The sequence below is a fragment of the Dipodomys ordii genome, unplaced genomic scaffold, assembly GCF_000151885.1.
Source record: "Dipodomys ordii isolate 6190 unplaced genomic scaffold, Dord_2.0 Scaffold117, whole genome shotgun sequence".
NCBI classification, from domain to species: domain Eukaryota; kingdom Metazoa; phylum Chordata; class Mammalia; order Rodentia; family Heteromyidae; genus Dipodomys; species Dipodomys ordii.
Window position 1 is genome coordinate 949520 of NW_012267333.1, and position 22094 is coordinate 971613.

General features: G+C 53.8%; 2 protein-coding genes across 2 annotated transcripts in view; one reads left to right on the forward strand and one right to left on the reverse strand.

The window, feature by feature from the left end:
- The first annotated feature begins 2646 nt into the window (after window positions 1–2646).
- Window positions 2647–15660, forward strand: Fads3 (fatty acid desaturase 3). Its single transcript, XM_013028983.1, has 16 exons — window positions 2647–2661; window positions 3423–3480; window positions 3536–3716; window positions 4494–4678; window positions 7485–7555; window positions 8197–8307; window positions 8784–8981; window positions 10494–10595; window positions 10719–10841; window positions 11111–11171; window positions 11502–11578; window positions 12003–12100; window positions 12428–12524; window positions 12697–12776; window positions 12976–13101; window positions 15336–15660. The coding sequence occupies exons 1-16, from the start codon at window positions 2647–2649 to the stop codon at window positions 15385–15387; spliced, it is 1635 nt and encodes a 544-aa protein (XP_012884437.1). The 3' UTR covers window positions 15388–15660.
- A 5577-nt stretch (window positions 15661–21237) lies between these two features.
- Window positions 21238–22094, reverse strand: part of Fads2 (fatty acid desaturase 2) — a 32512-nt gene continuing 31655 nt past the window's right edge. The window contains exon 13 of the mRNA XM_013028984.1: window positions 21238–21998. Coding sequence (XP_012884438.1) covers window positions 21947–21998 — 52 coding nt within the window. The 3' untranslated portion in view covers window positions 21238–21946. The remainder of the gene's footprint in view (window positions 21999–22094) is intronic.

A 22094-nucleotide genomic window follows, 5' to 3' on the forward strand; every position in this document is an offset into this window, starting at 1 on the left:
CCCCCAGCAAGGCAGGCGTCGCGCCTGGTGCTGGGAGCTGGCCATGGGGGTCCCCAGAGCCGAGGCAAGGGCTGTGCCAATCCGGAGAGGCTGGGAGCTGGCAGGGCCTGGAGGTCTGTGGCTTTTAACCTCTGTCCCTCCCCCACATCTGCCCCCCCCAACTGCTCTCAGCGCCAGTGACTCACCTCTGCTGGGCTGGCAGCTCCACGTGGGAAGATTTTGCCAGCCAGGCTGGGTGGGCCTCCTCAGGAAGGACAGTCACCCCAGGAGCAGGACGGTCCCCCGGGAACCTGGCTTCCCATTCCCAGCTCCAGTCATAGACCAGAAGGGGTGTGGCCAGGCTCAGCGCTGGACCGGCTGGCTGAAGCGCCCCCTCCCCTCCCCCTCCTCTCCCCTCTCCCTCCCCTCCCCTCCCCCTCCCCCTCTCCCCTTCCCCGTGGAGGGGGCCTATCAATAGCAGATTTAGCAGCCTCCCTTTTCCTCAGGCCCCAATCTGGACAACGGGTTGAGGCTACCCTGCTCGATCCTTGACCAGCAAGAATTCTGATAAACCATTACACACTCACACACACACACACACACACACACACACACTCCCTGTAATCTTAAGTATACAGGAGGCTGAGATCTGAGGATCCTGTTTCAAAGCCAGCCTGGGCGGACAAATCCAAGAGACTCTTGTATCTCCACCTAACCAGCAGAAAAAGCTAGAAGTGTGGCTCAAGTGGTAGAGTACCAGCCTTGAGGCAGGGAAAAAGTTAAAAGGAGAGCTCAAGGTCCTGAGTTCTAGGTCAGTCACCCTATGGCTTCGAGACCCGAGAGAATGAGTCTCAGGGGAGCTTTGGCAGGTGAGCAGACTCTGCTCCACCCTAGGACTTCAGCCTCCCTCTCTTCTCCCTTCCTCCCAGGTTGTTGAGGGACTGGGTGAGAAGGTTCTTGAACTCAGCAGCATGTGGAATCGGGAGTGTGTGTCCAGATGCATTTGAGTGTGTGTGTGTGTGTGTGTGTGTGTGTGTGTTTCTCCTGGGGTATGGCAGGCATTCAATGTGGCATCTCCTCACCCTGAGCCCTAGCTGCTCTGTGAGGGTTTTAGGGGAGATCACCCTGGCATAGGACAGAAGGGGGGCACAGGCCGGGGAGGGGCTTCAGACAGTATTTATCCATCACTTTTCCTGCTTGGGGAGCAGGGGGCTCCCACGTGGCATTCTCAACTTTATATTTAGCTTTTGATTGTCTTTGATCCACTGTCAGTGAGCCCCATCAGAAAATGAAAAGCAAGAGAGAGATCTCTTGTTTCCTTCCATATCCTGGAATTCACACACACACACACACACACACACACACACACATGCACACACACTCACATGACCTTTTTAAATGTTTCTTATTTTATTTTTTGATGATTTTTTTGCCTTCTTTATGTATGACGTATTCATGTCAGGAGAATGGGGGGAGGGCACAGAACTTGAGGGAAAACCGGTGACAAAGAGCGGCAGTGGGGCTCACTGGACATTGATGAAAGTGAACTACACAACTCTTATGGGTGGAGACAGGAGGGAGGCTGGGAAAGAGCGAGGGACAGAAGATACTGGATGAAAGGAAATGTACTCATTACCTGACTCATGTAATTGTAATCCCTGTGTACACCACCGCTCTGATAACAATAAAATAAATTAATTATTAAAAAAAAATCTGTTCTCTGGGGCTGGATCCTAGCTCTCCCACTGCAGGCTCTACATGGCCGCAAGCAGGGCATGCCACTCCTTGGACAAGCCTGAGTTTCCTCATCTGTCACGTGGGGAGAGCAGGGGCCAAATGGCAAGCTGGCCTCATTGGCAGGAACATATCTAATTATGTGGCCCTAGGCCGGCCATGTTGTCGATGTGTAGTAAATGTGGCTAGCCTCTCAGTAGGAGTGCGTCTATGCAGTGCACTGGGCCACCTCGTCTGGCCCTAACCCGGTTTAATAAGAAGGACTGCTTAGCTTCTTCAAGGCTCCAAACACTGGGCTGGAGTAGCCAGAAATACCTGGTCTGCTCAAGCCACAGGGACAGGGAGGTGGCTGGATATATAACCCCCCCTGGCTTCGTTCATTATGGCTTCACAGGCATACTAGGAACTAGACTAGCCAGACACTCTGTATGTATGATCAAGCTCAGATGCCAAGCACCTCATCCCAGGCCCTGGAATTCAGGTGTGTGGGGGAGGGCGCTCAGCCCCCTCTCACCAGCTGTTCTTATGTCCAGGCAACAGAAGCCTTCCTGCCAGGAAACGCTCTGGGTTCCTGTGCCATGAAGTCAATCTGTGACCATCCTGGGATACAAAACCCAGTGCCCTGGGGAGAGCACTCTGGGCCTTAGGCCAGGTTTGTGTAAGATCCTGAGACTAACAGGACCAGCCAGCCAGGCCTAGCCACTGCTGGCCTAAATATATAGAGGGGCCACACACTGAGCATCTTCTATGTGCTTGACTCTAAATTCAGTACTTGTTATTGCTAATCTTTCAATTCTCAAGGTAGCTGGACATCTGTGGCTCACACCTGTAATCTCAGGAGACTGAGAACTGAGGAGCGTGGTTCAAAGCCAGCCCACGCAGGAAAGTCCAAAAAGCCAGACACACATACACACACAGAGGAGGAGAGCCCTCATGGAGAGGGCAAAGGTAGAGAGCCTCCCAGGAGAAGAGCAGGGATGGAAGTAGCCTGTTTTCCCTTTGGGGAGGCCATGCATAAGGTGCCATTCTTCCGGTCCTCAAAGTGTGAGCATGGCCAAGAAAGAAGATTAAGAGATGCTATGGACACAAGGACACTGTTGGGGAACCATTCCCTATCAGTTTCCCTATCAGTACAGATCAGAGTGCTGTCATCCTCAATGACTTGGTTGTCATGAGCAACCAAGACCATAGAGAGGGGGAGGATTTTCCCAGCACTCTGCGGTGTCCTTTGGGCTGAGGCACCAAGAGTTGTGGGAGGATCCAGGATCCAACAGACCCCTGAGCCACCCACCCAGGGAGCTTCCTGCCGGTCCCAGGATGGAGGTGTTCAGTCGGTACCACCATCCCAGGCCATGCCATGGTGTCAGATTAGTCTTCGGTTTCAGATGCTGTGCTCGTTATCGTTGGCCTATTTTGCAGATGAGGCCAAAAAGAATAATGTAATGAGACCTGCCTTTCTTGGGATCCTGATAGGATGGGACCTTCATCAGGGGAGCTTGGAAAGTGAGATTTGTGTCTGGATGAAAGCTGAGGAGGGACAGGGCAGATCTGAGGCCACGTGAGAGCACAGAGGTGCCAACATCTGGACCCAGTGACCAGTTTCCACCTGTCACATTGGTGGCCTTCGGCCCACTGTGGGCCTTTAGCAACCTTATTCCCCTCCCACCCGCCTCATGCTGCCATCTAGCCTGGCTCTTTTCCCCTTGCAGGCTTCTCCAGGGGAGGAGTTGGGCTTGTCTGGCGCTGGCAGGAATGCAGTCTGCAGAGGTGGGAATGCTGGTGACCTCAGCGTAGGGGACAGCTGTTCCCATTCTTCCCCCAGGGTGTCCCGGCTGCCACAAGTTTCTGATAAAGCAGTCCAGGCTCCAGTGGTGGAGTGAGGACAAGAATGCCGGCGTGCCTGGCTGCTTTGGTGAAGCCAAGGATTTAACGCACGCGCTCACCCTTCATTTGGACCCCGGGGATGCTGGGGCCAAGGGCAGCTTCCTTCGGGGCATCTGCCTGTAGGCTGGGCTCTGTTACTAAGGCTGGAATTGGATGGGCCCTGTTCAGCGTGTGCCTTGGTTTCCCCCTTGGTTCTCCCCTCTGTAAAAAGGGCAACTTTTTACATCCCTATTCTCCCCGCTGGAAGGGATCGCAGGGAGGGAAATGGCAAGGCACATTTACATGCAGGGCCTGGGTTCCTTGCTTTATACTGCAACCTGGGAAGAGCAGAGAGGAGGGGATTTGCTGAGGGTTTCCTTGGAAACCCAGTGCCCACCTCCCCCTAGCAAAGGTGCTGGGAAGTAGCAAAGAACACACCACCTGGGCCTCAGCAGGTCCTTTGTGGCCCATTCCAGGTCCTTCCTGGCTCATCAAGAACACTCATCATTCTTTGGCCAGTGACCAGAACTCCCTCCCCGCCTCCTCCTCCATATTTGGGGTAGACCACGGCTGCTCCCCCTGCCTGTCCCTCCTGAGCCTGGACTTGACTGACAGATCTGCAGCCACTGACTTCTAGGGTCACATCCGGGCCGTGGGACTCAGATGAGATCTTGGCTATGGGGCACTTGCTGGCCACTAAGGCCCCTTCTAAGCGCTTTACCTCTGTGACTCAGGCTTCCCAGCAGTCTGCAAGATGGCCATTAGTGGCCTCCATTTCACTGATGAGGAAATGCGGAGTAGATGGAGCAGGAATGGCATTGTCTGGGACTCCTTGGCTCCTAAGTGGCCGCTCAGGTTCCAGCTGGGGCAGGCAGGCTGATTCCAGTGTGCCCCTCTCTCTCCCCCCTCCCCGGCAGGTCTCCCTCCCACTCTGCGCTAGCCAGCCGCTACTTAGTGAGAAGCAGGGGCTGTGATGGCCAGCCCAGCCACTTGGAGGTTTGCAGGGACCGAGATCCCTGCAAAGACTGTAGCTATCTTCTGACAGAGTTTGAATGGCGGGTGAAGCCCAGTTCTGACATGACAAACTCTGGGACCTGGACAGGTGAGGCCCCCATTCTCACTAGCAAATAGGGCTGCAGAGATGAGTCTGGTCCACTTCTTTTCTTTTTTTGCCAGTCATAGGGCTTGAACTCAGGGTGTGGGCGCTGTACCTGAGCTCCTTTGCTCCAGGCTAGCTAGCTAGCACTCTATCACTTTGAGCCACAGTGCCACTTCCTCTCACTTTCTTCTTAAGGACCTTCACCACCTTAAGCAGAGGTCAAGGGAGGACTGGTCACATGACCCTAGCCAGGAATATCCCGCGCAGTCTGAACTCAGTGTCCAGGAACCTACTTTACCAATGCTCCTTGCCAGCATGAGAACCCCGGCTCCATTCACAGTGCCCCCTCAGCCCCAGGATTGTTGGACAGCCCCAGCCTGTTGCCCCCTGCCTGCCCCTTACCACTAACTAGAGTCCTGACCGCATTCCTGAACATTTCTGGCCAGTCTTCCAAGGCCAGGGGGACGGGGGTGGAGGGAGGGAGGGAGGGCTCACATCTTTCTTTGTAAGAGACAGACTCAACTGGAAAGACGCTTGGGTGGGCCTTGCTCTGTGTCCTCCTCTGGGCTAGTGCATGAATCAGCACTGGGGAGAGGAGGCAGGGCTGTCCTCCGTCCTGGTGCCTCCATTTCTCAGATCCCCAAACAGACACAGGGGACAAGAGAGGGAAAAGCTGGATGGGAGGAAATGTTAGACCTGTATCATGTACCTGTGTGTGCGCAAGATTATGTCCTAAGTCTAGATCGTGTGTGTGTGTGTGTGTGTGTGTGTGTGCCTGCCTTCCTGAGCTTTGTGTGCACTTGGGTTCTGTATAGCACACCTTTCACGAGCACTCAGCCTTAAAAGAAAGGCACTTCTGGCACAGGCTACACTACAGAAGGGCCCGCAGGACACGAGGCTAAGTGAAATGAACCGGTCACAAAAACATCGTATGAGCCACTTAAATGCGGTTCCCGGAGTGTGGAGAGAGTGGCGTGGCCGGTGCCAGGGGCTGAGAGGGAGGGGAGGGCACAGCACAGGGACTATAGGGTTTCAGCTGAGAAACTTCTGGAAATCAGTAGGGGCGATGAATGCTCAACCACATGAAATTATTTAATGCCAGGCTGGGAAGGTGGCTCAGTGGTAGAGCGCTTGCCTTGCATGCTCGAGGCCCTGGGTTCGATTCCTCAGCACCAAATAAGAAAAAAGTGGGAAGTGGCGCTGTGGCTCAAGTGGTAGAGTGCTAGCCTTGAGCTGAAGAGCTGAGGAACAGCGCCCAGGCCCAGAGTTCAGGCCCCACGACTGGACCCAAAAAAAAAAAAAAAAGAAATTATTTAATGCCACTGAATAGGATACCAGAAAATTATTCATTGAGATATAGTTTATCATCCCAACAGTGGTTCCCGCCTGTAATCCCAGCTAACTCAGGAGGCTGAGATCTGAGCATCGAAGTTTGAAACCAAACCCAGGCAGGGAAGCCTGTGAGACTCCTTATCACCAGTTAACCATCAAAAAGCTGGAAGTGGAGTTGTAGCTCAAATGGTCGAACACCAGCCTTGAGAGACAGTATCCAGGCTCTGAGCTCAAGCCCTGGTACAAAAGAAGAAAAAATAAGTTAATGCTTAACAGCCTAGAGCGAGCAGGGCTCTGAACTCTCTGACTTGGTTTCCCCAGGAAATGGAAGCTGGTGATTAGGTCAGCAGAGTCCCCAAGACTAGTCTTCCCTTGTGGCTCCTTTCCCTAACCAACCCCAGCTCCTGAGGAGCTTCCTTGGGCCCTGGCTCCCCTCACCCCTTCTTTTCTTCTCCTTCAATGTTCATTTCCAAGTTTGCCTCTATTGAGACCCACATTGGCCTGGATTATTCTAGAAGCTGCAACTTCCAGCCCCATCCACCAGACCCTGGACTGCACTAGGCCAGGAAGTAAAGAAGTATTGGGAAAGAGAGCTCTAGGTGGGTCCCCCGGCAGGAATGATTTCTAAATAGTGGCCTAGGGCCATGCCCCAGTGCTCCCTTCACCCAGGACCACGCAGAGACCACAGGACTGCCGTCACGGCCTATTTTAGTCTGTCTTTAATAGGCAATAAAGCAGGGTGTTTGTGGCTCATGCCAGTAATCTCAGCTACTCAGGAGGCTAAAATCTGAGGATTAAAATTCAAAGCCAGACCAGGGGAAGGAAAGTCAGTGAAACTCATCACCAGAAAGCTGGAAGTAGTTGTAGCTTAAGTGGTAGGGTACTCACCTTGAGTGAAAAAGCTAAGGGACAGCACCTAGGCCCTGAGTTCAAGTTCCAATACTGGCAGAAAATAAGAAAATAAAAATGGATGAGAAGAACCCATAGTCCTAGGACCTAGCAGATAGCCTAGTGCAGGGGTCTGGGAACTGACTGCGGTAGCATAGTCCTTAGATAAGCCATGTCACTTTGTGTGTGTGCCGGTCCTGGAACTTGAACTCAGGGCCTGGGTGCGATCCCTGAGAGCTTCTTTTGCTCAAGGCTAATGCCTTACCATTTGAGCCACAGCTTCATGTCCAGCTTTTTCTGAGTAGTTACTTGTGGCTTCAAACCACAATCCTCAGATCTCAGCCTCCTGACTAGCTAGGATTACAGCATGAGCCACCAGAGCCATGTCACCAGAGCAATGCCACTTTTAAACAAGCTGCTAGGCTTCTCAGGAGAGAACAATAGGGGCTCCTGGCCTTCACCAGCCTTCTTCAAAGACATTTCCTCTAGCAGCCAGAAACCCCTCAGTGACCTTTCCCAGACCCATGGGACAGGACAGGAGGTCACCGCCCAGCCTGTTTCTACAGTCCTGCTGTGTTCACCTATTCAGAAGGGGGAACCTCTGAAATTGATGGCAACAATAAAAATGGGGAACAATTAATGGGCCCAATTCATTGTCATGTGAGAATAAAGCGGTGCCAAGTATAGTACCCAAACCACCTCAGGCAGAAATCAGGATGGCTGAGCCCTGAGGTGAAGTTCAAGTGGCCTCTCACTACTTGCTGCTCTCTTCCTGGCTCCTGATCTTTCTCCTTACCTCTTGTGTCTTCCCACCCCCTTTCCTTTATCTTCTTTCTCTTGCCTTGCACCTACCCTCCAGCCCTATGACACACACACACACACACACACACACACACACGCATGCATGTACACACGCACACATGCATGCACACCAGCACGAGACTTGAACGCTCGTTTAGCTTTTCCACTCAAGGCTGGCACTCTACCAACTGAGCTACACTTCCACTTCCATTTCTTGGTTGGCTGATTGATTGGAGATAAGAGTCTCACAGACTTCACTTCTGGTGGGGTAGGGGTGGGGGTGCCTTTAAAATGTGATTCTCAGATCTCAGCCTCTTCAGTAGCTTAGGATTACAGGCAGAGCCGCCAGCACCAGGCTCAAACAGCTGATGTCCTGTTCATCTTTCTGGCTGCTTGGTCCATCCATCAACGGCCCTTCTTGCCCTGTCTCTGCTGGTTGCTTGCAAGTGCAACTCCAGCTGTCTGTCTGTCTGTCCACCTGACTGTCCACTCTCCTTCAGGATGCCTTCCATGCCTTTCATCAAGATCTCCATTTTGTGCGCAAGTTCCTGAAGCCCCTGCTGATCGGAGAACTGGCCCCAGAGGAGCCCAGCCAGGATGGACCTCAGAATGTGAGCGGGTGCGGGAGGGGCTGGGGGGCCTTGCCCACTAGCAGTAGCAGATCCATCTGAATCCCACACACACACACCAGGGGAAGCAGAGCCCAGACTGGTCTGCCAGCCCCAGCTGTAGCCATCATGCCCTGTGGGAGGGGGGGCCCCAGATCTAGCTTGGGGTCTCTAGGCAGCCCCCTACCCTCCTCTGAATCCAGGAGCCCTATCTGCCCTGAGGATGTTTGGTGAGCTGGCTCTGGCTCTGTTCATCACACTGTGCCTTTTAGTCATCAGAAATTTGGCCATCAGCTAGTCACCCAGCTCAACCCTAGTTGTAGACTCTCACTCCTACACCTGTCACATCCTGTCCACAATTCTTGGGCCTGACATTGGACCCTGGAAGGAGTAGCTGGGGTTCTGGGGAACTGTGGGAGGCTTCTGGGGACAGCAAGAGGCCTCGCTTCCTCTGCTGACTGGCCACTCTCCTGTGATAGACCCAGCTGATCAAGGACTTCCGAACTCTGCGCCAGGCAGCTGAGGACATGAAACTCTTTGAGGCCGATCCTGTCTTCTTCGCTCTCCTGCTGGGCCACATCTTGGCCATGGAAGTGCTGGCCTGGCTTCTCATCTACCTCCTGGGCCCTGGCTGGGTGTCTAGCACCTTTGCTGCTCTCATCCTGGCTCTCTCCCAGGTGACTCTGGGACCAAGCAACACACAACAGGGCCAGCACATGTGGGCACTGGAAAAATATCTGCTGAATGAATGAATGAATGAACAAATAAGAGAACAACCAGATGGCCCCAAAGGAATCCCTGTGGGTCACAGTGGATTCTGATGGAGCTATGGAAGTTTCTTCCTTATTTAATAAGCTTTGAGCAAGCACAGGTTGGGGAAGTCACAGCAGAAGGTCACAGCTCCATGTCAGACTTGTGTAAGGGAAGAAAGGTCCCAGCCCATCCCAATGACAGATGACAGGTCCTCAGAGGAAAGCATGGCATCATAGTTTATTCTACCTTGGTTTTATAGGACACAGGCACCTGCAGATTGAAGATCCAAAGATCCAGTAATCAATCTCTCTCTCTCCCTCTCTCCCCTTCTCCCCCCTCCCCTATTTTTTCAAATCCTGGGGGCTTAAACACAGGGCCTGGACAGTCCCCAAGCTTCTTTTGCTCAAGGCTAGCACTCTACCACTTGAGCCACAGTGCCTTGTCTAGCTTCTTCTGTTTATGTAGTACTGAGGAATCAAATCCAGGGCTTCATGTATGCTAGGCAAGCACTCTACCACTAAGCCACATTCCCAGCCCTTCATCTATCTATTTTTTTGTTATAGAGCTTGAACTCAGGGCCTGGGTGCTGTCTCTGAGCTCTTTTGCTCAAGGCTAGTGCTCTACCATTTGAGCCACAGCACCACTCCACCTTTTTTCAGGGAGGGGGGTAGTTTCTTGGAGATAAGGGTCTCATAGACTTTCCTACCTGGGCTGGTTTGGAACCTCGATCTCAGATCTTAGTTCCTGAGTAGCAAGGATTACAGATGTGAGCCACCAGCGCCTGGTTTGACCTGTCCTTATTTATTTATTTGTTTGTTTGTTTATTTTTGCCCCTCCTGGTGCTTGAACACTAAGCCACATTCCCAGCCCAACCCATTTATTTTTATACTTAGGTTCATGAAGCCACCATAATATAAATATGATGACATGAAAAGGGCCAGAAATAACGACTAGACAGGAAACCTAGTGAGGGCTGTCCAGATTCTTCTGTTTGTTCCTCCCAGCTATGTGGGGGAGGGTCTTAGTATCTGCTATCATGTAGGAGAGGCGTGAGGATTTATGGCCAGCTCTAAGACAAATGGGAAAATTAGAGTCAAGATTTTTCGGCCTTTGGCTGGGTCTTGGGAAAGAGAGGCTGTGGTTTCCATGACACACCCTGAGGAAGAGATTGTCTTGAGGGAGGAAAGGATGCAGGAGTTAGGAAGCCTAGGGAAGATTGGAGATGTGCTTGGCTTTGGGGTATGTATGTCCCAGCACTTGAGATTTCCTTCCTCTCTGACTCACCTGCCCTGATCTGTAACACGAAGCACTGTCCGCTGGGACTTGGAGTGCGGCATTAGCAGTGGGTAGACCCAAGGATCTGCAGAGAGCCTGGAGCTCTTTGCCCTCCCTGCCTGGGCTCCCTTCACCAGCTCCTGACCCACCCCTCTCCCCAGGCCCAGAGCTGGTGTCTACAGCACGACTTGGGCCACGCCTCCATCTTTAGAAAGTCCCGCTGGAACCAGGTGGCCCAGCAGTTTGTGATGGGGCAGCTGAAGGTGAGAGCAGAGGTGGATGGGTGGGTGGGCAGCCAGGGGCTTAGCTGGGGCACTGGGCTGGGTCTGTCCAAGTGTGGGGCCACCCAGTGTGGGTGCACAGCCTGAGCCTCCATCTCCCCACAGGGCTTCTCTGCGCACTGGTGGAATTTCCGTCACTTCCAGCACCACGCCAAGCCCAACATCTTGAACAAAGACCCAGATGTGACCCTGGCGCCCGTCTTCCTTGTGGGGGAGTCATCAGTGGAGGTGGGTAGGGAAGGGCACAGCCCCCCCCCCCGGGCCAGGCCAGCACCTCAGAGGACCTGGCAGCGGCCGAGCTACCTGCCCATCTGGTCCCCAGGCTTAGTTCCCATTCTAGCTCTAGCTCCAACCCCTGGCCCAGTGTGCTTTCTCCCCATCTCCTTAGCCAGGGCCTGATTGCTAGAATCTAGAGTTGCCTTTGACCTTGGCCTCATCAGCCCCTTGAACTTGGCCTGGAGAGCTGTTCTCCCCTAGCCCACCGCCTGTCTCCACAGTACGGCAAGAAGAAACGCAGATACCTACCCTACAACCACCAGCACCTGTACTTCTTCCTGAGTGAGTGCCTGCCAGTCCTCCTGGGGTAGGGGCCTGGAGGGGCCACACCTGAGCCTCTACCGCCCTCCCCATGGTCCTGAGGGACCTCAGCCACCTCTGGCACTGTGAGGTTTCCCCCAGGAGCGGGAAGTGGGGAGGGGAGAGGGGGGGAGGGCGGGCAGTGCAGGACAGGGTGGGACAAGAGCCGGCCTTGTGGGTGATGAGGGCTTGGCCCAGGCCCAGCATCAGTAGTGATGCGCACTCCTGGAGGAACAGAAGCCTCTTCCCGCTCCATGCCCGCCCTGCCTTGGCACCCCAGCCCCGCTCCTGTGCTCTCGCTCCTTCTTGCAGTTGGACCCCCACTGCTCACCCTGGTGAACTTTGAAGTGGAAAACCTGGCATATATGCTGGTGTGCATGCAGTGGACGGTGAGTGACATGTGGCTGTGGGCGGGGCCACAGGGACAGCTTTGTCCCTCCATGAATGCAAATAGGTGCCCCTGTGTACGCCATGGGGGTATGGGTGGGTGCAAGGGTGCATGGGTCTCTGGTAGGTTGCGACTCATAAGGAATCATTGAGATACTGACTGTGTGTGCCAGGTATCTGAGACCCTGGTTGGGACTACTCCAATGCACCCTTCATGGTCCGCTCTGAGCTAATGTGTCTGGGACCTTGTCCATTTATCCAGCCGGAAAAAAAAAAAAAAACAGAAGCCTAGGGAGAGCCAGTGGCCTGGCCAGGGCCCTGAGACAAATGAAAACAGAAGACTGGGTGGCCCTAGATCCTCTTAGTCCCCCCCCCCCACTCCAGCCACCTGGAGGCCACTCAGCATTTCCTCTACCCTCCTCGCAGGACTTGCTCTGGGCCACCAGCTTCTACTCTCGTTTCTTCTTGTCCTACGTCCCTTTCTACGGTGTCTCTGGAGCGTTGCTTCTCTATGTGGCTGTCAGGTATGGCCAGATGTGGAATGGCAGGGAATGTGTAGGTCACACAGGAGCCTTTATTTGCCCCTCTCAGAGTGTCACTTCTCTGGGTGGCTAAGGGGAAATCGGGCCCAGGGGATGGGCAGGTGACCTCTCTGAAGCAGGGTTACTCTGCCTTCAGACTCCTGGGGGACAATCTGTTCAGTTTTTGTCAGCACCAGGCAGGGAGACTTGCAGAGTCCTGGTTTACAGACAGGGTGCTGGGGCTCAGGTCTGGGATAGCCACACTGGAGTGTCCACCCAGGGGGCTCAGTGTGAGCTGGGTGTGGGGCAGTACCTGAGCCTCCCCCTTAGGGTCCTGGAAAGCCACTGGTTCGTGTGGATCACACAGATGAACCACATCCCCAAGGAGATCGGCCATGAGAAGCACCAGGACTGGGCCAGCTCTCAGGTAGGCAGCAGCAAGGGCTGGGTGGGCACTGTGCTGGGTGGAGGGCTCCTAGCTCAGAGCTAGCGGGGCAGGGCTGGGTGGGCCCTGGCGGGGCTGCCATGTGTGGGAGGGATGGCTGGGGGTCCGGATCAGAGCCGGCCTCCCTCATCGATGCCCTGCTTGCTCCTCGCAGCTGGCAGCCACCTGCAATGTGGAGCCGTCGCTCTTTCTCGACTGGTTCAGCGGGCACCTCAACTACCAGATTGAGCACCAGTGAGTGTGACCCAGGGGACCTGATAGGTAGGGGCTGTCCCAGCATCCCCCTCTCCAGTTTTCCCCAGAAAGCCAAGGCAAAGTCCTGCACTGGCCAGGGACTCTGGGAGAGGTAGGAAGGGGGGTCCTGGAGGTGAAGAGAGGGTACGGCCCTCTACTGCAGCTGTCAGCTATTCCTGACACACCACCCCCTTCCCAGCCTCTTCCCTACCATGCCAAGGCACAACTACCACAAAGTGGCCCCGCTGATCAAGTCGCTGTGTGCCAAGCATGGCCTGCATTATGAGGTGAAGCCCTTCTTCACCGCCCTGGTGGACATCATCAGGTAAGGCTGCATCCAGGCTCTACTTTGCCCTAGTCAGCACCCCCCACCCCCCCAGGCAGCTGGCCTCTGAGCCATGTGGGGGCCTTCCAAAGAACTGGTGTTCCAGGCCTTTTTAGATCAGCACAGGCCTTCCTTCCCTCCCCTATGACTCATCCACACAGAGAATTCACAGAGCACCTACAAATGCATCAGTGTGTAATACAGGCCAAAGGTCCTGCCTCCCTGGAGCTGACTTTCCAGGTGGGGAAAACAGCAAGCAGCTTTGGAAGTAAAAGAAAAGAGCCAGGTGCTAGTGGCTCATGTCTGTAATCCTAGCTGCTCAGGGGCCTGAGAGCTGAGGATCATGGTATGAAGTCACCCTGGACAGGAAAGTTGGTGAGACTCTGACCTGCAATTAACCAGCAAAAAGCCAGAGGTGGAGCTGTAGCTGAAGTTGGTACTGTGCCAGCCTTTAGCAGAAAAAGCTAAGGGAGAGTACAAGGACCTGAGTTCAAGCAAAACCCCAAATCCCCACGACTATTGGTACTCAAAAAAAAGTACTGAAAATGTGGGAATTGCTTTGACAAAGCAAGAAAAACCTAGGGTAAGCTGAACACCCATGACTCATGCCTGTAATCCTAGCCAATCAAGAGGCTGACATCTGAGGATCATGGTTCAAAGCCAGCCTGAACAGGAAAATCCGTGAGACTCTTATCTCCAACCAACTACAAAAAGCCAAAAGTGGTGTGGCTCAAGTGATAGAGCACTAGTCTTTTTAAAATTTTTCTTGGTCATTCGTGGGCTTGAACTCTGGGCTTGGGCACCATCCTTCAGGTCTTCAGCTCAAGGCGAGCGCTCTACCACTTGAGCCACAGCACCACTTTCAGTTTTCTAGTGGTTTATTGGATATAAGAGTCTCACCGAGCCGGGCGCTGGTGGCTCACGCCTGTAATCCTAGCTACTCAGGAGGCTGAGATCTGAGGATCTCGGTTCAAAGCCAGCCCGGGCAGGAGAGACCATGAGACTCCTATCTCCAATAAACCACCAGAAAACCGGAAGTGGCGCTGTAGCTCAAGTGGTAGAGCGCTCGCCTTGAGCTGAAGAGCTGAGGGACAGTGCCCAGGCCCAGAGTTCAAGCCCCAAAAAAAAAAAAAAAGAGTCTCACCGACTTCCCTGCCCGGGCTGGCTTTGAACCATGATCCTCAGATCTCAGCCTCCTGAGTAGCTAGGATGATAGGCATGAGCCACCAGTGCCCGGCTAGAGCACTAGTCTTGAGCACAAAAGCTCAAGGACAGTGCCCGGCCCCAGAGTTCAAAGCCAAGGACCAGCATACACACAAAAACACCCCAATAAAGCCTAGGGTAGGGCTAGGAATGTGGCTTAGAGGTAGAGTGCGTGCCTAGCATGCATGAAGCTCTGGGTTCAAATCGTCAGTACCATATAAACAGAAAAAGCCGGAAGTGGTGCTGTGGCTCAAGTGGTAAAGTGCTACCCTTGAGCAAAAGAAGCTCGAAGATGGTTTTCAGGCCCCGAGTTCAAGCCCCAGGACTGGAAAAAAAAAGAAAAGAAAAGCCTAGGTAAGGTCAGGTGAGGGGAAAGAAGGCCAGGGAGAGACTTAGTTGTTAACAGGGTGACAGGTGTAAGCAGGGACAGGAAGCTGATCATTGGGACACCTGGCAGAACATTCCAGGCAAAGGGTACAGAAGTTGCAAAGGTCCTAAGGTAGGCATGGGCTGGGATGTGGGAGAGCCACTCAGCCAAGGGGAGACTACCAGGTTTACATGGAGAGAAGAGCAGAGGCTCTGCCCCTGCATAGATCTCCCTCTGCTGAGCTCTGCTCGGATGTTCTTCCATCCATCCTGCTATTTCAGACTCAGGCTTCTCCTTCGTGATCTTTCCCAGCCTGATCCTCTGAGCCGTAGAGCCTTGGCTCACTCCATCCAAGCACCTGGCACAGGGTTTCCTTGTACAATTTTGGGTCCTCCCTCCCCGCACTGACTCCAGGCTCCTGGTGGGCAGATTCTGTGCACTTCCTGTATGTCATTGGCTCACAAGACTCATTGAGTCTTGGCTGGCTGCCCTCACTGCTAGTCTAGCTCATACTCCCACCAGTGAGTGCCTGGCATCCTCTCCTGACCCCTCTCCCTGGCCCCACAGCTGCCTCCCCACGAGAACAGAACACGAGAACTCCCATGAGGGAGTGGGGATGTGAGTATCTTGCAATAGAGTCCTGATCCCTGCCTTTGCCTCCCAGGTCCCTGAAGAAGTCTGGTGATGTCTGGTTGGATGCCTATCTCCACCAATGAAGGCAGGACTCGCCCAGGTGGAGAAGTGGGGGAAGGGCCCCAGCCCCAGGACCATCAAGCCACTCCAGGCAGGCTCTCCAGTGCCATCCACACTCGCTCCTGGTCCTGCCTCTTCCCTCCTCAGCAGCCCAATGGCCTTGGCTTTGCAGCGCCCTCAGGACCAGGGGTGGAGGGAGAGTACTTAAGGCCCTTCTGCGAAGTACAGCATGTTTTCCTAGATCAAGGATTGGGGAAAACTGATATTTTTTATATAAAAATCAACTCTATATATTATAGAGAGGTGTCGAATGTGTGTGAGTTTGGAAGCTGGTGTCTGCCGCAGTCTCCCTAGTGGGGCGTTGTGTGTACATGGGGGGGGAGGGGCGGGGAGGGAAGGGGTTGAGCTGCCTCCTCCCCAGCACATCCACTCCTCAGGATCCTGGGGTGAGTCATGGGACATGGGGTTCTGGGCCCATGGAATGCTGGAGAAGTCAGCACACCCCATCCTGCACCATCTCCCTCCTACAGCCCTCCAGGCAATGGGGTCCTCAGGAGGTCTTGGGGGTGGGGGCAGCACGTGGATAGTAGCGGTGACTCCTGTGTCTGGTGGTGCCTATTCCCCAGCCCCACCCTGGGCCAGGTACTTGCCGGACAGTAATGCACTGAATAAGCCCAGCCACTTTGCCCCCTGGTATCAGAGGACTCATCCTCAGAGCAAGCACTGCCAACTCATTGGGGCTCAGCCTCCTCATCTGGACAATGGGTACAGCTAGGCCAGGCCTGGGTATTTTGGGAAAACAATTCATTTTGTTTGTCTGTATCAGACAATTCTGTGTCACACAATTCATTTTGTTTGTCTGGGTGGAATTCAGTGCCTCCTTGATGCCAGTGAGTGCCACAGCCCCAGTCCCAGAAGCTGGGGACTGCCCAGAGCCCAGCGCAGAAGGCCTCAGTCTGCTCTCAAAGGATGACAGCCTGGATTTAGCACACTGCTTCCCTGAGCCCGGTCCAGGGGAGCACAGGCCCCCACCCCCAGCTCCACCTCCTATAATCCCAGCTACTCAGAAAACTGTCCAGAAGACAAAGTTAAAGCCAGCCTGTACAATCTAACAAGACCCTGTTCCAAATTTTGTTTCCAGTCCTGGGGCTTGAACTCAGGGTCTGGGCATTGTCTCCAAGCTTCTTTTACTCAAGGCTAGCACTCTACCACTTGAGCCACAGCACCAGTTCTGGCCTTTTCTGTTTATTTGGTACTGAGGAATCGAACCCAGGGCTTCATGCATGCTTTGCAAGCACTCTACCACTAAGCCCCATTCTCAACCACCCAAAATAACTTTAAAAAATTACTTTTAAACAGGGATGAATGTATATAGCTCAGTGGCAGAGCACTTGGCTAACATATTCAAGGACTTGGGTTGAACAGGAAAGGAAGGGAAGGAGGGAGGGAGGAAAAAAGGGAGGGAAGAAAAGAAGGATGAGAGGGAAGGAACAAAGAAAGGGGGAAAAGGAAGAAAAAAGAGAAGGAGGGAAGGGAGAAGAAAAGAAACCCTGGGTACTGGGTCTCTGCATAGACTGTTCCCACTTGCCAAGGCCTGACCCCTGGTGGCACACAGTGCTAGAGGGCTCAGATGGGATTTACCCATGCTCTGGCAGGCAGTCACCAGAATTCCAACGGTGGCTCTCATGTGTTGGGGAGGTATGTCCCCGCCACCCCCCTCCTGCCCAGAGGAGCCACTGGACCTGCAGCGCCCCCTAGGAGCTCCCAGAATGCCTGCACCTCTGTGCAGCAGGCTGTGCTCTATGCTGTCCCTGCTGGTGGCCCAGGGAAGTGCACTCTCCCCTAGGCAAATCAAGAATTTCTCAGTAACTTGTTTGACTTCCCGGAGGTTTTCTTCCTTTGCAGAGTAAAGACAGGCCATGTTTCTAAAAGGAATAGAGAAAGGCCTCTGAGAAACATGGCGTCCTTTTTTATTCTTTTTTTAAAATCCCTGCACAGAAAACAGCAGCAGCAATAAAAACTACTGAAGGGGGGGGGGAAAGAAACATGACTGTGTGTTGATTTGTTTTTTCAATCAACCAACCTGAATCTCCTGTGGCCAGGACATGAGAGCCAGCTCTTCCTAGCATATGGGAGTGGCTGGTGGACAAACAAACAACATGTTCATGACAGGATAGACTGTGAGTCCTGGAACTGGACACTAACAGTATCAGCTCTTGTTCTTTTTTTTTTTGGGGGGGGGAGGGCAGGGAAGAGGGGAGGTCAGTTGTGGGGCTTGAACTTAGGGCCTGGGCTCTGTCCCTGAGCTCTTTTGCTCAAGGCTAGTGCTCACAGTGCCAGTTCTGGTTTTCAGGGGGCTAATTGAAGATAAGTCTATAGACTTTTCCTGACTGGGCTGGCTTTGAACCATGATCCTCAGATCTCAGCCTCCTGGGTAGTTAGAATGACAGGTGTGAACCACCAGTGGTTGGCCATTATTGACCCTTTCTAAGCCTATGTCACTAGCTCTACCATTCATTCTTGAGCCAGATGACGAAACTTCCTTCAGAGTCCCAAGAAAAGTGGGGAACAGAGGGCAGGAGGACCATGATGGTGAACTCATTTATGTGTTGAACCAGTTTGGTTAGCAAATGTAAAATACTATCAAAATAACACTCAAATGCGGGGCACTTGTAGCTCTCACCTGTCATCCTAGCTACTCAGGAGGCTGGTATCTGAGGATTTGAAGCCAGCAGGGCCAGGAAAGTTCGTGAGACTCTTCCCTCTAATGAACCACCAAAAAGGCTGGAAGTGGAGCTGTGGCTCAAGTGGTAAGAGTGCTAGCCTTAAGCAAAAAAGCTCAGGGACAGTGCCTAGGTCCTGAGTTCAAGCCCCAGTACTAACACAAGGAAACACACACACACACACACCTAGGTCCTGAGTTCAAGCCCCAGTACTAACACAAGGAAACACACACACACACACACACACACACCTAGGTCCTGAGTTCAAGCCTCAGTACTAACACAAGGAAACACACACACACACACACACACACACACACACACCTAGGTCCTGAGTTCAAGCCCCAGTACTAACACAAGGAAACACACACACACACACACACCACACACCTAGGTCCTGAGTTCAAGCCTCAGTACTAACACAAGGAAACACACACACACACACACACACACACACACACACCTAGGTCCTGAGTTCAAGCCCCAGTACTAACACAAGGAAACACACACACACACACACACCTAGGTCCTGAGTTCAAGCCCCAGTACTAACACAAGGAAACACACACACACACACACACACACACACACTTGATGGCCAGGATCTGGACTAGCTCTCCCCATCTGCCTGTTTAGAGAAGCCACCAGAAACCCTGTTGAGAGCCACAGCTGACCCATTTGACATTTGCATGGCAATTCCTAGGGACTCCTTTCTAGGGGACAGCACAGTGAAGCCAGCTGAGGGACCTTGATAGGCACATGCATGATCAAGCACAGGCCACATGGCTGCTCCTACCTCACCCCTCCTTGTAAAAGGCCTCCTCTTGCCCTCCAGAGAGCCTGGTTGGGCAGCTGAGGAAGTTGTCAGGCTGCTTCTGGGCCTCCAGCTCCGCACGCAGCCCAGCCGCTCCACCCAGCCCTGCCTCTCAGCCTAGTGTTCTGTAGGTGCCCACACCACCACAAGGCTGACTGGACTATCTCAGTGGGAACCCCACTATGGGTGTGAGCGTATCTCCTCCACCTGGACTAGTCACTTACCTCCCTGACTCTCCCACACTGCCTATACCCTCTCTCAGGCCAGCTTCAGGGCCTCCAGCAAGTAGCCTGATATTGACAAGAGGGCCAGGCAGACGGGTCAGGAGCTGAATCCCCTGTGCTTGTCCTGATTCAATTGGTATCAGCCTCCAGCTAGGCCTAGGCCCCTCTCCGGGCCTAGGAATGGAGGTATCAATGGTTGCTCACGAATGACCTTGAATATTAGAGCGACACCGTTTGGGCAGAGTGTAACAACTCAATTCTAAAGGTGCTGGGAGGAGGGAGGTGCAGGAGGGAGCTCATGCCAACAGCAGTTCCCAGCTCCTTGACCTGAGCACTATTCAAGGGCAAGTCAAGGACTTGTGTGTGTGTTGGGGGCGGGGGGAACAGGTGTCCAAAGATCTAGATTTGCCTGATACCCCCAAAGCTAGGCATGAGTCTACACCTTCCTCTCCACCCTAGCACTCTCTCCCTTAGTCCCTGGCTATCACAGCAGATGGGCCCTGGATTCCCAGGGCATGGGCTGCTTCCCACCATCTGTATCCCAAAGCATCCTGGGGTGGCAGGCCCAGCCCACGGGGCAGGCAGAATAGTGGTTGATTAAGGATAGACCTCTAATGGGGCACAGCTGGAGGTTTTCAGTACTGAAATACAGAATGGTGGTCCAGTGGGTTGGAGGCCCCAGGGCCTCAGTGAGGTAGGAGTAATCTCTTCTTCCAAGCTCAGGGAATTGTCCACCATGCCCCTCCCTGGGCCACCAGCTTGTCCTCTAAGACCACTCAAAGGGATGAGGGGCTTCCCCCCTCCAGGGGCGCCCTCCCTAGTCCTGCTGGAAGGAGCCACCAATGGACAGCCGCTGGGGTGCTGGCTTCCCTGTGCCTCTTGGCTGTTCTTGTACATTGGAGTGACCTGTCCAGGCCAGTCCGTCCAGAGCCAGCTGAGCAGAGAAGAGCCTTGGCCTCTGGAAGGCAAGCTGTTCAGGTGCCCGTGGTTCATCCATTCACTTGTTCCAAGATCTGGGGCTGAAACCAACCTAGGACCCAGACCCAGTCCCTTGGTATAGAAGCAGGTGACTGAGGCTGAGATGGTATCGGCCCCCTTCAGGCCATGAGGACTGGATGAGCCACTGCACAGAACAAGATGGAATCAGTTGTTTTCCTTGGCAGCGTCTTTGAGGGAGGACAACAGTTCCATTCACCCCCCAGTACCTTATAAATGAGGTCCTCATCCCTCCGGGGAGGGCTTGCCCTTCCCTTCCAGTTCCCGCCCCCCCAGTGCCAACCCTCCCCATCCCCCCCCACACACATTAGCATCCAAGAAGCACACTAACCAGCCAGCCATTGGACTGAACCACAAGAAGTGAGAATAAAATTACTTCTTTTATTTCCCCAAAACTTCAGGGGCGAGGAAACAACACGTTAACAGTTACGATTGGTCCCCTGTGGACTCACTCGGCCTCTAGGGGGAGGACATACAGCAGCTAGTTGGTTTTTATTTATTTTGGGAGAGTGTTTCCATGGTAACCTGGAGGTCTCTGGAAGCCAGCTGGTCTCTCCTGGCTGGCCAGCCAGAGCTGGGAGGGACTAGAAGGCTCCCTCAAAGGTCCCCAGAGTCATTCACATCTGAATCTAAATATTGGTTAGTGGGTTACATCTGAAGACCCAGCTTGGGTCCCGTCCCTTCCAATGGGACAGCTGTCCCCTCTTCCCCTCCTACTGTTCCATTACTACCCAGCAACCTCCCACCCCCACATTTCTCAGATCCTGTTTGGTCCTCACTGGGTCCCCACCCACACGCGGGTACCCCATGGTGGCTTCCTTCCCCTCGTCTCCCCTACCCTCCCTTCCGACAGTTCCAAGCCAGTGTCTAACGACGGATGGTCTCAGCAGGTGAGCCCAATGGAGCTCAGGGAAGCCTGACCAGAAACATCTAGAAAAGGCAGATTGTCCTGAGACCCAGTCTTCCTGCTACCTCCCTGTAAGAATACATTCTGGTTAGAAAAAAAGAAAGATTTAAAAAAAAAAAAACACAGTGAAAAAGGAGAGATCAGGAGAGAGGCTGAGGAGCTGGCCAGCCCCACTCAGGGGCCCAAGTGGCTAGAGACTGGCTGGGGGAGTGGGGGAGGGGTCCTCCCCTAACCTGCCATGGCCAGCTCACCAAGGCGCTCTCCCTTTGGACCCAAGGCTGCAGCCTCTGGAGTTAGGAAGATGATGGCATAGGGCTTTGCTCCAGCAGTGGGAGAGGGAAAGAGATTTCTCTGGGCCTCAAGGTCAAGTTCAGGGCTTTGCTGCAGGCCGAAGCCCTCCAGAGCGGGAGGGAGACTGTGCATCCATCCCAGCCACAGGAAAGAGAGCAGAGCACAAAGCATGCCTCCCTCCAAACAGGCGGACCCCTTCAGCTGTTGGGGTGGGCTGCAGGGTTGGACCCTCCCTGCAGGCCACTGAAGTTTATGAGGGATGAAAGGAGGGAGTTTGGGGGTGAACGAAGGGGAGTGCCAGGCCAGACTCTGGGACCTCTGATCTCAGATCTTGAAGGGTAGAAGCTGGAGGGATGGAGCCACCACCTGCAGCCCAGGCTTTTCCTGGGCCTGCGCAGAAGGGGGCCGAGGCAGAACGGAGAAGACTGGGTGATTGGGAGGCGGAGGAACAAAAGGAAAGGGGGAGAAAGGGAGACAGAAAAGTGTGTTTGTGTGTGTGGGGGGGGGATCCATGAACTGCTGCGTACCCCAGCCTTACAAGAACACTCAGAATGAAAGTCCGCCCCTCCCTATTGTCGCAGCACCCACGCCTTCGGCCCTCCCCCCGGGTGCCCCAAGGGCGGCGCTTCATTTGTGGAGGTAGGCATCCAGCCATAGCTGCCCGGATTTCTTCAGAGAACTGCAGAGAGAAGGTGGGGGGGGGGAGGGGAGAGGGAGGGTCAGATAGGGTTCAGGCACCAAGGAAGGACATGGGGAAGGCGTGCTTCCCACTCAG

Excerpts from the sequence above, each read along its gene's own strand:
- Fads3 (XM_013028983.1), top strand. Across the intron at positions 8,982-10,493 it reads TCATCCTGGCTCTCTCCCAG|GCCCAGAGCTGGTGTCTACA; the intron begins GTGACTCTGGGA and ends CCCTCTCCCCAG. Across the intron at positions 10,596-10,718 it reads TTGTGATGGGGCAGCTGAAG|GGCTTCTCTGCGCACTGGTG; the intron begins GTGAGAGCAGAG and ends ATCTCCCCACAG.